Below are 17,706 nucleotides of genomic sequence, written 5' to 3'. Positions count from 1 at the left end.
TTGCAAGTCAAGCAGAGAGAAGAGGAAGAACACACAAAATGTGATAAAATATAGGTTCCAATCAAGCACCACAACCTATGGAACTAAAATTCTAAAATGCAGAAAAAATCCCAGAGTGTGAGATCTGAAAACTCTAATACCAATATATAGCTTTTTATTTTTTCAGATTTTTTTACTACCTGATTTCTGTAAATAGCATCAATTTGCAGAGGTGTTGTAAGATACTGGAACTAAGGACCTAAGTGATGCACTCAATTCAACCCAGTATTCCAAAGCGTCCTCTGTAACATTGCCTTTCTACATATTTTTTAATGCTGATAATGTCCTTTAATCATTTAGCAAACCTCTTATGCACCCTCAGAGTGTAGAGGTTTTCGTAGTTTCAGTTTCTCAAGCCACTTCACAAACACTTCGATAATATTTTTATTGTAAATATTTATAAATATTATAAAATTTTGCCTTCCAGTAACTCATCTAAGAAGTAAGAACGTATGGGGGTGGGGATCAGGTCTGATGGAATCAATTCCCATAATCTGACAGTATTTCTCAAAGTAACTTTAAATGAACAGTTAAAATTTTGAGTATTAGTAAGAGTAAATGCTGCTCTTGTTCTCTTCTAATTTCTTGGGAGATATTTCTAAAGTTTCACAGAAACAGTACCCCGAGGCTACCAAACAGCTTCAGCTGGATCATTAGTAACAGTTCAGGAATTTGTTAGAACTTAGCAGCTGTTCAACCACTGAATCACCAGCACGAATTTACTATTTTCCTTTGCTAATTTACAGGATTCCTGCTAGTGATGTAAGATTATATCAAGGAGCTCTAACCGTATTTTTATGGCTTTAAACGAAAGTTAAAATTACTGCCATTACGGCAGTACTGCTCTCTTTTTAATTAGTTCCACCTCCACATCCTAATACTTATGATGGGTGAAGATTTGAGATACGTACTAGAAAGGATCACAAGGCGACACTTAAGCCTTAAGCTATACAACCAATATCAATTATTTTGGGGATAAATACTGCACACTGTTTCAAGTATGACATGTCCTTGAATATACACTTTTAAAGCTAGCATCAAAGTATCCAGGCACGTCTCATCTTCCCTGTTTCTTTAAGTTACCCGATCTAGGCGGCTGGGAGAACACGAACACATGCTTCCAAAACACCGGCCATCAGTTCTTCCCAGCCTACTACAGCTGACTTCTGGAGCACAGCTGAAGGTTAAACAAGCATAAGTGATGTTCATCACTTGAGGCACTTGTGAAAGCACCAAGTCCATCTTCTCACATTTCAATAGCATCGGTGCTGACAAAGGAGTCAGCGGGTCAAAGCCCAGCTCCCTTTAGAGACAAGGCAGGCAGGCCTGAGCTGGGAAAACATTTACATGTGACCCGAGAAAAAAAACAGTTTGAAGGGCCACAGGACCTTATTTGTTTTCCGAAAAAACCTCAATGCCCTCCCTCCCCTTTCAGAAGCAGATCTGACAAGTGTTGTAATAAATATTACATGCACAGAGGAAAGTTGAAATCAATAGCAGGTTAATGTTTATTGAAACAATACAGAGAACCATTTTTAATAGCATTACTTGAAAATAGATCTAATCTAGCAAAGGAAATTCAATTTATGTTTAGAGCAATCAGATGTTGCTTTTTACTTCGGGGATTTGTTGCAAACTATGTATCTCAAAATGTGCTTACTGTACTGTATTTAGCAGAAACAGTTTAGCCTTAATAAGCTGATAGTCTGCAAGGGAGCATGGATCAACTTATTCTCATTAAGAACGTAAGCAGCTTTCTAACAGCCTTCTTTGCTGTTCAGCCCAAGCCAGAGAAAGCAGGGATCTCTCCTCTAAACCCCGTAATTTATGAGTTTATTCAAACTCGCCAAATTGCTTTAAGTAAACGCCTCTTATATTTGAAAATTCCCATGGCAACTCATTTAGTTTGGCAGGAAGGCAGACCCAAATTCAATCCTTTTATCCTCCTGCTAAACCATTACAATGGTAATTCTGCTCTGACACTCTGAAGAGACTGCTAATTACTGCACTGGGTCCCCAGACAGATTCGCCATTCAGATTAAAATGGTGAGCGCGGCAGAGAGCGGCAGCAGCACCTTTGTGCACAGGAAGGGATGTGCTCTCACATTACGGCTCGGTACCAGAGAGGCTCCAAGACCGCGGAGACAAAGCATCTCCTATCCACTAAGTCATGCGGAGCAAACACCGAGGAAGGCAGAAAGCCAGCGGAATGACAGCGACGGAGACAACCGAACCACGAACTCCAGCGTGTTGACTACTGAAGATACTTAGTCACCTCTCAAATGAAATTAATAATCTTGTTATTGCTATTATATACCGCATGTAATAGCCTAAACTACAGCTCAAGGACCTACATAATATGCTACTGAGTATTGTGTCATTATATTCCATGTACAAGACTCCACTGCCTGCCTGTTATGACAATGTCCCAGTTTTTAAAAAGCCACCCAGGCCCTTTTACAGCGTTATTTATTTTGAGAAGGGGACGTGCCGATTTTGTAGCAAAGCTTCCCCCCCCCCTGTCATTTTTAATCGAGAAAAGTGAAAGAAACTTATGACTGCACCCTTGCTCTTTTGCCTTAGCTGCTCCCTCTTTCACTGAAATGAAAACAGCAGCTCAATGCTGAAGAGAATAAACATTTGCGGTCTCTGGACTAACAGTGTATTGGAAAAGCCTAAACACTGGCTTAACTCATTCTACAGCAAATACAGATGGTGGTCTGTCCTCCAAAAAATTAATTTTAGCCTGTTTTGGTCATACCACCATTTCTTTTGGAGCAAGAACACCCATAGAAAACATTACAACAACTTTTCTTCCTTTTTCCAAATGAAAACTTAACAAAACTAGTAAAAAACAGAATGTGCAAAAGTAAGACATTCTTTGAAAGTTACTCAAAAAGGGAAGGAAGTCAACTTTTAAAATGTCAGAGATCAAACAAAGCATTTAATTTCAAAACATATAGTCTGATTTCTCTTTTAATCTGAAGTGAACAGCTAACATCTCATACTTGTTTTTTCAAACAATGACTTTAAATTGTGCATTAGCTTGATTCATTAACATTTGAGAAGTTAAGCTTTCACTTAAAAAATTACTGAGATATTCTAAACCAACTACATATTTGTTTTAAAAACAGATTTAGTTCTAAAATCCTGTATGCAATGGCAAACTAGAAGCCCAAAGACAATTTCATCACAAAACATTTCTAATGAAATGCAGCCGTACTGTTAAAAACATCATTAAAAAGTGGACTGACTCATCCAACAAAGCAGTTAGATCCATCTGGCCCAATTAGTGAAGCAGACTACAACTTCTACCAACACAAAAAACAACCCAAACCAAAAACCAAACCTAAAAAACCGAAACAAAAAAAACCCACAACAGAACAACAACAACAACTAAACAACCAACACATCACAAAAAAAAAAAAAAAAAACAAACCCCAAACCAAAACACAACAAAAAAGCCCAAATAAAAAAATCCAAAAAACTCCCTCATATATTGCTTCATCTGACCTCTACATGCAATTCATTCAGTGGTTTATAACGATATTATATATATATATATATATATATATATACCAAACAACAGGTACAAACAATCTGTCCATGTACTTTCATCTGAGATGTAAGGAGCATTTGAGATAAAACCATACTGATGTGTTCATTATGCCTGCCCATATATTATACTTGCCAGGTCTATTAATTTTTTCATTAAGTGCCTATTGGTGTCCTAGGTAAGGTTTTCACATACCTGTTGAACATTCAGTGCATCTCATACTGCACATACAGTGTGAATCTATTTCTATATTACATGTGAGACACCACCTATGCATATTAAATGCAGTATGGTCCCCAATGCTCCATACAAATTCTACAGAGAAATGAGTGCTACTCCTATCCTATCCCAAGAACAGTTCAAAATCGAATTTCAACTACAGAAACATGGCTCATCTCCACTTAAATAAGAGTTATTGCCTGGTGTTATTACTTATACTTTATAAGGATAAAATAATAACTTTCATTTTGGGGTTTCTGGTAATTTTTTTCAGGTTTAAGCCTGTACCATCCACTTGTATTTGGCAGTTTACAAACAGAAAGAAGCTCCTTTGCCTTACTGTGATGGTAAAAACACAGGCTACCACTCAGGCTGCTTTATCTTGCTTTGCCATTTGAAAACATTTCATCAGCCCATCTGGAGAGCATCTGAAATGTCTATATGGCTTCATAGTTTGGATTGTAATAAGTTTGTTCCTTTGCTTTTTTGGCTACCCCATGAGCCACCAGAAAACAACAAAAAATTTGGCTTTGCTTTGGTTTTGATTATGAAATTATTCAGTAAAAAGGTTCAAGTCAACCTCACTATCAACTGTACCCCCAGTTTTAAGCCTTCTGGAAGCTCCTATTTCAATTCCTAAGACACAGCATACTGTCAGTCTTACTGGGGAGGGGAAGGGGTGTCTCAAGAATAAGGAAATCCAACTGGTTTATCTGAAGATAACCAGCAACTAACACAGCAGAAGGTTTTGTGCAAGTCAATACATAAAACTGTTGAGTGTGAGGTCTGGATGTTAACCACAGAGTGACAGACTAGTTCATACAGGATTTTACAAATTCTTTTCCCAAAACATCTTCCAGAAAAGGCTGCAGGACTCAGCAAGAATTCAGAAATACCAGCTGCTATGCTTTGCTGCAAGCAGTGTATTTTAAACAAGGCAAAACAGAACAAATATTGTGGAAAGGTGGTGGGGAGTTTACAGAAGCAGTTTTGGAAATAGTTTCCAATACTTCCAAAAAGCAAGTGTGGAAAGATTAATGAAACAAAGAACTGTTCCGGAGTAAGGTCATCACTACTGAGATGAGAAGCAATTTCACTTGCATCAGATCCTTCAGGGCTTCAAGAGTCTCTCAAAGCAGAATGATACTCTGGGTTTAATACATTTTTCTCGCTTTTGCAGAACTTGCATCTACAAAAAAAAAAAAAAGACAGGAGAACCATGCTCTGACTAGCACTCCTAAGATGCTGAACTTCAGGTATCAAGAGAAAAGAAGAGCTCTGCACTGCACTAAGTACTTCTCATAGGAAGCAGAAGTGAGACTTAAATCATCATCAGATCTATTTATACCTCTGAATCAACGAACACTGACACAAGTGAAGGCACTGACACAGGTACCAACCTCCCTTTTCCAAGAAACTATGTGGAAAAACTCTTAAACCCTGCAGGCTTTCTAGATGGTGCCTTTTTTGGTCTCTCTTAAATCTGGGTTATGCAGCAGTCAGGACAGACACTGTTCTCTGCCATAAATGTAACACATCCACGTGCTTTTGAGAAAAAGAAACTTGAAGCACCAGAAACACAAAAAGACTCTTGATAAAGTTAAGGGAGTATAGATATAAGCCTAGGGTCAAAGAAAAAAAAGAATTGGTCTTATTAGTCAGACATCTAAAGGATGCCACAACAGTAAAGTGAGAAGGTAACTGTACAGAAAATCACTTAAAAGATAACTTGGGAAAAAAAATCCCCCTAGAATCCACACTAAACCCTTATTTCTATGCTTTTAACTGTAATATTTACTTGTTTGGATATGTAACATATGCTATTAATACTAATCTTTTAGAGCAATATGGACATGTTTAATTTCTATAAACACAACTCTCAAACAAATTCTTTTTCTGAAATTACTTTTTTTTTTTAAATCATAAGTAACAGGATGACATTATGAAGAAAAAAACTGATTTTTTCTACTCTTTACATAAGCTTGCCTAGAAATACAAGCTGTTTGGGGAAGCCAAAACGTCACAAGTTTACTGTTCTTATGCCAGTTAAGGTTCCCTGCTAAGAAACTGTTTTAATTAAACAGGATTCTACTTGGACATTTCAGTGGAAAAAATTAAATTAAAAAGCAAAGCTTGTTAAAAAAAACCCACCAAACCCAAAGTGATTGATACGAAAACACTAAAAGAAGTAATTTTCTTTTTCCCCTCATGATTCTACTGCATACACTTCCATCAGAAAGAGTCTGCTGAATCCAGTAAGAGAAGCCATGCCTGAAATTTCAGGTGCTTTACATTAAATGACATGGAATCATATATAGTCTCCTAAGTTCCCCTGAACCTTAACATTCCACTGAAAGCCTATGTGTGATTCACATTTGAAGAAAATGGACTAAATGGAAATAAATAAAACCAGCACTGAAGTATGTTGGGGATTATGTCTCAACTACATCATCACAGATGTTGCCTTAGCAAAGATTTCTGAAGTTTCCAAGCCAATTTGAGACTTTTAGTAAAAGTCAATTCCCAGATTTCAAACATAAACTACAGATGCAAACAATTCTGCATCTTTCAAGTTCTTAGAGGTAACCTGGAGTAAGATTTTTAGAAGAGTCTGTACAGTTCAGATGTACAAAGCACTACTAATCTTAATGGGATCTTGTTACTGAAGCCACATAGGATCTTTTAAAAAAATCCTACAGATAGTAGAGAAAAAAAGTATTATTTAAAAATTACTAACATCTGTATGTTGAAATGCTACAAACAGATTACTTTTTAACACTGTAAAATATATTGAATATAAAGCATGACATAATAAGAATAAATGGTGCTATTTGTCAGCTTTAGTGTCTTACATGCTTCACTTTATTTTCCAAGCACTGCAGAATGATTTACATGGAAACAAGGGATGACATTTTCTCGTATGACACTGGCAGAGTTCCTTTAAGGCTGTCCAGTTGAGCAGAACTTCTATTTCATTTTGCACAACTGCTAATCTTCCCATTTAATTTGTAAGGAAGGCAAGACATATAATTTAATGTCTAGTCTACCTGGAGCACAAAGGCAACATAGCTGAAGATACATATATAATGTTAAAAAGTTCCTTCACAAAAAATATTTTGGCAATACACAGAAGTTAGGTTTATGCAACACACACAAGAAAATTATTTTGAACCAATTCTAAATTGAAATCAATGAAGCCACTTATTAGCACAACTTTTTAATGAACACCAAGAACCTTCAGAGTCTCCCCTCCAATCTCCAATGCTACAAGAAAATAAACACTTTGCTCATTCTTCTGTCTCCAAGAACCACCTCTAAAACTACAGATAGCTACAAAAGAAAGTGCATTCCAGTAATGACCTCTCACATATTGACTGTTAAGCAAACATTTACCTCTCAGAGCGTTTAAAAAAACAGTAGGGTGCTCTCACCACATTTTACAGATGAAAAAGTTAAAGTTTATTTAAAGTACCCTTGCTATCATAGGAGAAAACAAGTGTTTCTATGACCTGATGTATTTTAAAAGCCTGATTTATTTTTATCTTTCTTGAATCTGATTGACCTTTGGATCATTAAAAGTAAGAGATTTCCCTAAAGCTGTCCTTGCTGCTGAGTAATAAAGTATCTCTTTGAAGAGTTCTCCACCATCCACTAGGAGAGAAGGTGAAATATCAAGTATGACTAAGGGAGCCTCCATCCACAGCCCAACCACCTTCTTTGGAAATTAACCAGTAACTTCAGAAATGACTACTGAAAGGCAACTATAAGCTTTGCTCTTGCAGGCATTGAGAAAAAAAACAGTGTTCTTCTCAACACTGTATCAACAGTCCATCTGCTCCAAATGCCAGGGTACCATTAACTGACAAATCAGATTAGCACAGGATCACCATATATACTACAGTGGGTTTAAACCAGGAGAAATCCAGACTCATCTCTTAGCTCCCATGGTCTTTCAGAACTTATCTTCCAAGGTAAAACAAGTTATTCTACTCCTGCAAACAACTTTTCTGCACAATATATGAAGATTTTATTATTCAAAACATCTGATATCTGTTGGCAGTAATGATTTTGACTGTTAATTCTAACAAACTAAATAAGCAAGCCTTATTTTAAAACTTTCCTTTAAGACCCTAGAAGCTACAGATCTGCTTATTAAAAACTGAAACCTCAGCATAGCAGACAAAAAAGTAAGGCCACCTGCTACCTAACATAGCCAAAAGGCTGAACAAGGAACTGGAATTGCCCACTTCCATCATCACAGCACTCAAGTACCCATGTGAATATTTGACAAATCCCCACTCCACCTTCCAGTTCCATTTCACCTGATGTGTCATTTGCTTGCTTTACTACAACTGTATCAGTATACTCACTAGAGCTGCCAAGACAGTCAGGGTAGTCTAAGTTAAAATTCCATTTTCAAACTAGGACACAAGCCAGAGAATGAAGGAATCATAAAGATTCTAAGATGAGGGCACAACAATGCATGCAATTACATGACTGAAAATTACTCTTCATGAAAACTGCTTCAAATGAACATAAGACAGCCAGCTCCAAATAGTGGTTTTGGGGCTTTGATTTTTTTCAGTCTCATGAAAAAGGATTTGTAATGTAATGTACCATTTTGGAGGCTGTAGCAAAGTACCTGTCAAAGGCTAGAATTATTTATATATAAATAAAGCAGCTGAAATTCTTAGTATATACAACTGTGTTTGGTCGCATAGAAAATCTCACATCTACCAATCCATTTATACAAAGCTGCAATATCGAAGGACTGGATATAGTACTAGAGACCTCTGACTTTGTTAGATTTGCTGATGTTGAAATTTCCTTCTCTCCAGTACTTCCAGATGACTTGGAATATAAAACACATTTCACTTTACAATAAAAGTTCAAACTGATGAACATAATTTACTACATAAACAGATGTTGTGAAAATATTAAATATTAGCTAATAATAGTAATGCTGAAAATATAGAAGGCAGTGCTGTTTTCATTAAGATATCTCTATTAAAAAGTAATCTTGATAAAAAGGTAGGGCTTTTAAAATACTTATTTAAATATAGAAGATATAAGATAAAAAAAATTATAAACCCTATAGCATTTCCAACAACACACAAGTAATATAATATACCCCTTGATGGAATCTTAAATGCTTTTCCTTATTAACTATTTTCCAAACAATTCAACTTTCCAGTAAGATCTCATCTAATCACTTTCCAGGATGGTTTACCCCTCTCCAATTTAATATAAAGTGTGTTACAACTGGCCAAAATCATATAAGCTATTTAACATAATCAGCTTCAATCTCTTTTATCATGCCCATCGATGTTTATCCTGCTAACAGTATCTATAACATCCCTGTATTAAAGTCTTAGCCTATAAACAATTTATGAAAGAAAAAAGAAACCATATTACTCCTCCCACTGAAAGCTCAGGTATTTCTGTACTGTTTAAAAATAGAAACACTTAAGTTTTCTATTGAATAGTAGGCGAAAAACTCTTGGCACTCTTCCACAGGTTACAATTTTCTGTCTGATGTCAAAATAGAACAATGTAGAGCAACTATATGACTGTAAATCAGCAGTCAGCATTAAACCACAGAGGTCTATATGACAAACTTAACTTTTGTATAATTAGAGATCTAGATTTCAGAACTAACACTAGCAACAAAGAATGCTTTAAATGGCTGGGAAAGGGAAATGTTTACTGGTACTTTACTATTGTTTCACACACAAAAATCTTTGCAATCGCTAAGATCGTTCCAGAAACCACTCCAAGGTGACTCATACATGAAGTGATCTGATCTCCTTAATATGGTTTGGTCAGTGATAAACGTTAAAATGGGTTAAAAGTGTGGGGTAACAAATTCCAACTCTTTATGCTGCATCTCCTCAGGAATCACAATTCTGCAATTACCATTTCTTTCACTTAGGTATAAAGTTGAGACTTCAAAAAGAAAATCAATCAACCAAAACCCAACTGTAACTAGAAATGAAAGATTTGTCATCATCTTCATTAACATGGCCAGACAAGGAGAATTGTAACTTGATCATCTGCTTTTTGAGTAAGTGGAGAAATGATTTAACAAGATTTTATATAAAGATCCCAACTTACATGTTCTGTTCCAGGACCATCCACAGAAAAAGAACAAAAATATGGAAGAAGAAATAAAAAGAAGAAAAAATGACTACAGGAAGTACTGGGAAAATAGCCAAGACTAAAGGGGCAAATTATAAAAATGGGATGAAAAATTTAAAAAGTTACAGGTACCACAAAAATTACCAGAGTAGGTCAATACCATTTTTTCTTCTATAACTATGTCTACCAAAAAACCTACTAGATTAGGCACATTTCTGAAAGACAGACAAAACCCATGCAGAACCCAATCAGAGCTCCTAATCAATCCATGCATAATCCCACTTTGGAAGAGAATGTCCCTACTGAGTTTCAGGCAACAGAGTGTCTTTGTTACTATTTGAGAAGAGACTACTTTCTACATTTCCCAAGGTTTTTTCCAAAAACTTAATCTACCATTGCTCAAGTTAGACATTTGTAACACCTTAAATAAACAAAGGCAGACTGGTGGAGAAGAAGAAAATGGGCAAAGAGATGGCATTCAACAGTAACTGTACATAGGCACAGCTAACTAATTTCCTTGGGTTCTAGAAGCCATCAAAGATGTCCAGAAGAAGATTCAGAGCAAACACCTGGATTAAGATGTTTAGAAGTAACTGCTGGAGAAGCCTCTTTCTGCCATTAGTATAAGAAAAGCTAGATGGAGAACAATCCCTATGAACTGCGACCTAAGTTATAAGCTATAAAACTAGACATATTTACATAGTTATATTTGATCATGACTTTGTGTCCAAATCTGTAAAACAATCAACTGAAACATGTGAGGGCACAGATCATAACAACTTTGTAGTTACCATTTAATTATTTGTCAACTTTCTGAAAATGGAAAGCTGAAAACAAATTTATAATCATTACATAGACAGCACATTTTATATGTCTTTTCAAAATTATTCTCATCATGGAATAACAGAATGATTGACCTTGGAAGGGACCTCATGGGACAATCTAATCCTGATCCCAGAGCAGGTTCCAGGTGGGTTTTGAATACCTCCTGAGAAGGAGACCACACAACCTCTCTGGGCAGCCTGTTCCAGTGCTCTGTCACCCTGAACAATATTCTGATGAACAATTCTAATTTTCTCCTTTGCACTAAGATAATAATTTCAGAAGAGAGGACAGATGTAACAAAATTTAAACTAGATTTACCTCAATTCCGTTAAAAATCATCAAGACATGTTGTAGTAAATATGGTCTCAACAAAACATTTCCATTCAACAGATATTATTTTAGTGGTAACGAACCACTGGTGTACAGAGTTTACATCACAGTAGACAATGATGGACAGAGCTACTTTTCACTTGCAGCTGGCCCAAAATAATTTTGTTAATATCAATGCAAACACTAAAGTTGAACACTGCAGCGACATATCAATTACAATATGTAAACATTTCCCATGTGAATTGGTGTAAGAAGTTCTTGTTCTCATTTTTAAAACTCAGGCTTGCATGACAGACTAGACATACTGGACAGTGGAAGACACAAAAAGGAACCTTAACAGTCCTCTATTGTTTTTCACTGCCATAATCAGAAATTCACTGTAGCAAGATATTTTACTCTCACACAATTTGCTGGTGAACACATTCACTTGCAGTTCTACAGAAATTTATTTAAGGATGGTCTGCTGCATTATCATTTGTCCCTATCTGCCTGTTCTCATGCCACCAATTCTGTCAGTGCTAAACCAGGCCCGACTCTGTAGCAAGTCCTTCAGGGAGGTTCAGCTCTCCACCAAATGGACTCCCCACACCCTCAGAGGAAGGCCAGGGCTTTCTGATGCAAAACAGGGAGCAGGAACAGCAAATCATGAAGGAATGGCAGGACTGCAGCAGCCCTCAGCTCATAGAGCCATGGAAACATTAAGCCTGCTTCATGCTACTAAAAATAAGGCGCTATCACCTCTCCCCCACATCAAAAAGTTTACCATGTTATCCAGTAATCACTGCCAAGACATTTGGCTGCTGCACTGCCCTTCGTGCAGAGCTTCCTGTCTGATCATTCACCCTGAGAGACTTGTATGGGAACTGACAAAACAGGCATCACGTAGGAATTTCCTAAAATGCTCCTAAGGACAGCAAGCATCCTTTTTCTGCTACTGTATCACTTATTAATTTCATTACTTGAACTGAATAAGCAGCGAACAATGGATTGCACAGCATGACCAACGTTTCAACAGGGAAACTATGCAAGGCAGCACGATATTCTCATTTGTAAAAGCAAAAATGTAAAACCAACACGCCATGCTGGAATGAATTAGAAAGAGCTATTCAAGACAGTCAAACTTGCATGCAGAATTTATTGTGGTTTATTAGACGGCTAAAAAGAAAATGAAATCTTCTCCTAATATCTTTCCAATCTCAAGCTTTTGCTAGTCTTAATTACAGAGCAACAAATTATGTACAGCATCACATTATTATAAACTATGTTCTTTTTTTTAACTGAGTCTAAAGCATGGTTAAACATTCTTAAATTATTTTTTTTCTCTATATTTCGCAATGGAATTCACAGCACACAAAGTTCCCAGGGTAAAACTTAAGACATCCTTCAGTTTACCCTAAGCAGCTGAAAATAAACCACAAGGAAAATTTACAACCACACCTATAAGGAAAATACTATAAATTCACTTAATTAATAAACAAGCCCCACCTTCATCATACTTGCTGAAAGCAGTCTTTTAGAAGGAAATGCTTTTAGCTTATTTAACTGAAAAACAAACCACTCTACCAATACTATTACCCCTTCACAATATTCCCTCCTGTTATATAAAGAAAATGTGTTGTATATAGGTGTGACTAAAACCAGAAATACTATCAAGATAACATCTCTGGTAACAGGGACTAAACACGAAGACAGTTAGTGAATGAGTACATACCAAGCACCACTAGAAAAAACGTTCCAATTTGTAAAAATCATGTCATATACAGCACATTTACTTTCCCATACAACCAAATTTAAAGATATTCAAGACTGAAAAGTCTAAAATCACTATTACAGGCAAGATCCAAATATAGGAGCAAAATGAAACAAGCTTCTACTGAAACATTATCTCCTACCCATCACAACTGTAAAATTCTACATTGTAGTCACAAATGATTTACGCAATTTGACAGGGAGCATCACTGAATAATTCTGTGTTGTAGTTGTCTTCCAAGAAGATGGAGGCAGCAACCAAGTAAAACTACAGCTGCCCCAACATAAGAAAAGCAATAGAAAAATCTGAACAACACAGATTCCAGACCAACTTAGAATAGCTAAGTAGAAACCAGAAATACAATCTTTTCCTCAGAAAGGAAACGTGGAATCAAAAGAAAATGGGGTATAAAGTATCTGTCTGTAATTTGAGTTCTGTCATATGTGCCTTATCCCTTACAAAAGCAGCTAGTATAAAGGTGAATTAGCAATTAAACTAAACCTGTCATCTGTAAAATGCAAGGAATATCTAGATAAACTCATTCAGCTAGAAACATTTATTCATCACTTCTTAGAAAATGCAGGCCTAACATTTCTGGCAGAGGAGTTTGGCCCTACAGCCCAGGAGCTCCAAGAACAACTTCAAACCCTTAATGATGCTCTGGTTTGGTATATTATACTTCTTTATTATGTATGCCCCCTATCCAGGTTCTGAGTTTTTTCTTCTGTTCTGCAGTGAACAATCAATCCAGAGCATCTTTTGCCTTTCCTTTGCAAGAGAGCCACCCATCCGCACTTAACTCATGCAAAGAAACAACTCTCAAAGCTCCCACAATAAAGAGAGATCAATGATCTGGAGGATTCACTTCAGAAGGAGGCATAAGGACAGTACAACTTGATGTGATCCCAAGAATCTGCAGACTGCTTTATTAATTCTGCTTTTTTTGAAGAAAAACATGAAAGAAGTAATACTGTATGATCTTGCAGGTGTAGATAAAGACCAGTATCTCACTGAGCTATGGGAAGAGGAAGAGAATTAATCTGAGGGAACTTGAAGTACAGCCAAAAATTTTTTAAAAATTGCTTCATACTAAAGAAATGTAAATTAAATACAAATGAGTAATAATGAAAAAAAAAAGTTGGCCTTTCTCCTCAAGGAGGAAAAAAAATGGCTTGCTCAGCCAATCTTCCTCAAGTTGTGCTTTTCATTTCTAAAGATAAACTACTTGACTCTATCACTATCTTGGTAAAATGTAGGAGAATGTGAAAAGGGAAAATATTAATTCACATCCACAAGGAAAAAAAAATCACTAATGATCCAGATTCATAAATGTAAGAAATACACTTTAGTACTGAAATAGTATCTGTTCACCCAAGTACATTCAAATAGAAATCCACTTCAAGTAATGTGCCTATTTCTGCACTGTTTTAGAAAATGTAATTAGGCTTTTTAACATCTTGAGTACAAAAAATAAATGATCATTCAAAAAAATTAGCAACTAATTTCCATCTCTGAACACTCAGAACATGAGCATTTTTCTGAAATTGATCTCAAACCCAATGCATTGTCACACTGTATGGCAAGATGAAAATGAGTCTTCTCTCCTACATAGTCCCAAATTTTAATCAAGCTGGACAGAATAGAAATACATAACTTTTTTTTTTCCAATTTAATCCTTTATCTGAAAAACACTAATAGTTTCAGGTATTCTATCACATGAAAGGGAATTTTACTTTTTCCATTCTTACATTTTAGAGTATCTTTGGAATCTTCCAATACGCACAGTTTCCCTTCTATTGTTGTAATTCACTAGGATTTCCCTTTTTTCCTTACGCTTACCCTGATTATTTGAAGGTTTATGACTACCCTCACAGAAGTTTTCAGTTCCTATCTTTTAACACTAAACTGAATTTTTCAACTCTCAAACTGCCTGAAGCCCAATTCCACTTTTCATGCTAATTGAACAGATGCAATAGGTAGTACAAACCCAAGTTCACCTATACACTAATTCATTAGTATGTACTACACATACCTGTTCCAGCAAGGCATAATTTTTAGAAATTAGAGCCAACAGACCTTTAACTCTTGTGCAAGTAATATGTACCACCCAAATCTCTATGCATATGCATAATATATAAAGATGGTAATGAAGTGAACTGACAAAGAGTATTTCAAGTGATGTTCTATTTGGACAGTAGTTAGCCCTGTGTTGTTATTTTTCATTAAAGGGGAAAAACAATTATTTCTGTAATCAGGATTACAGTGCTTCCCCAATTAGGCTACTGCATGAGGCAGAGTGCTTTCATGACAAAGAGCTGGCTGTCACTTTCACAATGAAAGAACTACTAATGCATTACATTTTTTTGAGGCTCAGAACACACTCATCCCACAGTTGCACAAAACAAGTGTAACACAAACATACACAGAGTATACACACCAGTACTTCAGGCATACTGTGGGTTTGTAACCTGTCATCCTGAAGTTGACCCTCCAGTCATATTAGTCAACAGTAAGGGGGAGGTAGAAGAATGAACCTGACAAAATTCACACAGAAGTTTGGTTTCTAAACTGTTTGCTCTGTAGTAGCTAAAGAATGAACATAAGGGTTTCAGAGTTTTGCCCACATAAAAATCCTGTCTATAAACTCAATCTTAAACTCAAGGTCTCTTTAGTATGTGAGTAAATTCTGAAGATCTACTTTCTCTAGTTGTCTGTTGCTTTCAGAAATTGAAAACTGCAATGTCAAGAGATTTAAATCACTATTTTTGTACCTCCTGCTTAATATTCTACCATTTTTTGGTAATTCAGAAATTAAGTCTCTCTCCCTATCTTTAGTAATATCTAAAAATGTCTTCTGAATAAATCTGCTTATAGAGACAGCATGTGTCACCACAAGTTTCCTCACAGCCAGCATCTATTAGCATTCACTAAGTACCCAAAATCAGTAGGCCATTTTAATACCACCTACCACTTTCTTTTGCAAGATAGTCTCAATTTTCCTTGTAGTATGGAAAATTTTTCCACCACAGAAAAGGATCTGATTTATTCTTATCATTTTACAGGGGCACAGAAGTGGTGGTAAAAATACAAGTTAATGGCATGGGATGCACTATACAGCCACACTTGAGTCACCTTGCTTTGAGTGAGAATGCAGAGAAGATCTAAGAGAAGGGCTCTCACAGGGTAATTCTGGTCTCTGAAAAAGTATTCAAGTCATCTAGATGTGCAGAACCCAGTTTGTACTATCAGGAAATGAGAAAGACAACCATTTTTCAGTTTCACTACTTTCATTTTTCCCTCAGTATACTGACAGCAAAGTTTTTTGATACTAAAGGGATTTGTTCTCTTTGCAAAATGTTTAATGTGATGATCTAAAAAAACGTGTCTTTGTTTCTTAAAGTATCAGAATCATCTAGAAGCGAAACATAAAAGCATGTCACACTTCCCCAGCCTTGAAGTGAAGAATACTAATACTGAAGGAAAGAGAAAAGTAGTAACAGTACAGCATTCCCTTTTAAAGGTGGTAACTATTTCCTGTATCTGTATCTCAGACAAAAAAAAAAAAAAAGTCTCTTTAAAAAAATCTCTCTCTATTCTCTTCTAAGGAATAATTCAATCTGGGATGAGGCAGTTTAAAGACCACTAGAGTATTACAAAATCATATCTCAACTTCCTTTTAGGATGCTACTCTGCAAGCTTACTCTTACTCCTGTAGCAAATTAGTTGTATTTCAAAAGTACCTTCTAAAAATGGAAATCAAAGGCTTGCATACAAATACTTACTGCAGGTATCAGTAACTTTTTTACTTCTTCAACAGCCCTCTTCAGCTTTATTTCTGCTCTGTTTTGAGCATCCTCCACAGTGATAAGTACATGTAAATCTTCATTCAGGTGTTCCCAGTTGGGCTTGCCTCGATTCTGTTCTTCCTAAAAAAAATTAAAACATGGAAGCTATGAAGCACGTACATTCTGTATAAAAGAATCACAAAGAGTAGACAAAATCAAATTTATAAATTCTGTAAATAGTATGAACTTTATTCTCAGCAATGTTTCTTCATACTTTGGAGACTTCCGTATCATATGAACTTTCAAAATATCATTTTTGAGGTTTTGGAACCTCCTACTCTATATTATACTTTTTAAAGACTGCAATACATATGCTATTTCTTAAGATACCTCCTCCAGCTGAATAAAGGAACAAGAATAGGAATACAAACATAGTATTACTTTCAGTATTATTTAGAGCCTTTCAAGAGTAAAACAGGTAAGACATACTAGTAGCTAAGCAACCTGTCTTTTGAAGAAAAGTGAAACAGACACCAGACATAGAAACTCCATCTGAATCACTACAAAGAACAGGAAAGCAATTCTCCAGTGTTAAGAATCACTTTCAAATACTCATGAAGACAAGATTCAAAGAATCAAACACTCCAAAAGGAACAGATGTTGCTATTTTCAAAGGAAAGCTCCATGTACTGGATGAAGGAAAGACAGGAGGAGATGACAAGGCTTTAATACTGAAGTTATGTAAGGGCAAGTGACAAGATGGTCACCATTACACAAGTACTCATCACATCCACAGCATTAGTAATCACAAAGATAAATATAAGAAATGTTTTCAGAAAGATATAGCATGCTAAAGAGGCATTTCAATTTCAAACAACAGAAACCAATAAATTTAACTAACACATTCAAAAAATAGGATAATGAAACACAACACACAAGAAATTTTCCAACTCCTTTTTTAAACAGTTAATAAAGCTAGCTAAATTTTCATGAAACTTCATTGAATTTTGACAATATTTAAAATATAATACAACAATTTTTAAAAAATGGGGCCTCAAAAAAAA

At 35.8% G+C, this 17,706-nt stretch overlaps 1 protein-coding gene across 7 annotated transcripts in view; it reads right to left on the bottom strand.

The window, feature by feature from the left end:
• QKI (QKI, KH domain containing RNA binding) overlaps positions 1-17,706 on the bottom strand; it is a 143,281-nt gene that overhangs the window by 25,832 nt on the left and 99,743 nt on the right. For all 7 annotated transcript variants that reach the window (XR_008483228.1, XR_008483227.1, XM_054280630.1 and 4 more), the window contains exon 4: positions 16,640-16,783. Coding sequence is in view for 5 of the 7 variants with exons in the window: in XM_054280630.1 (XP_054136605.1) it covers positions 16,640-16,783 (144 nt within the window). In the remaining 2 variants the exon portion in view is untranslated. The remainder of the gene's footprint in view (positions 1-16,639; positions 16,784-17,706) is intronic.

This window comes from Melozone crissalis, unplaced genomic scaffold, assembly GCF_028551555.1.
Source record: "Melozone crissalis strain CALT ecotype California unplaced genomic scaffold, PUWL_Pcris_2 ptg000027l_1, whole genome shotgun sequence".
Lineage (NCBI taxonomy): Eukaryota > Metazoa > Chordata > Aves > Passeriformes > Passerellidae > Melozone > Melozone crissalis.
The sequence above is the reverse complement of the archived record's forward strand: the minus strand, read 5'-3'. Positions and strand labels throughout refer to the sequence as shown.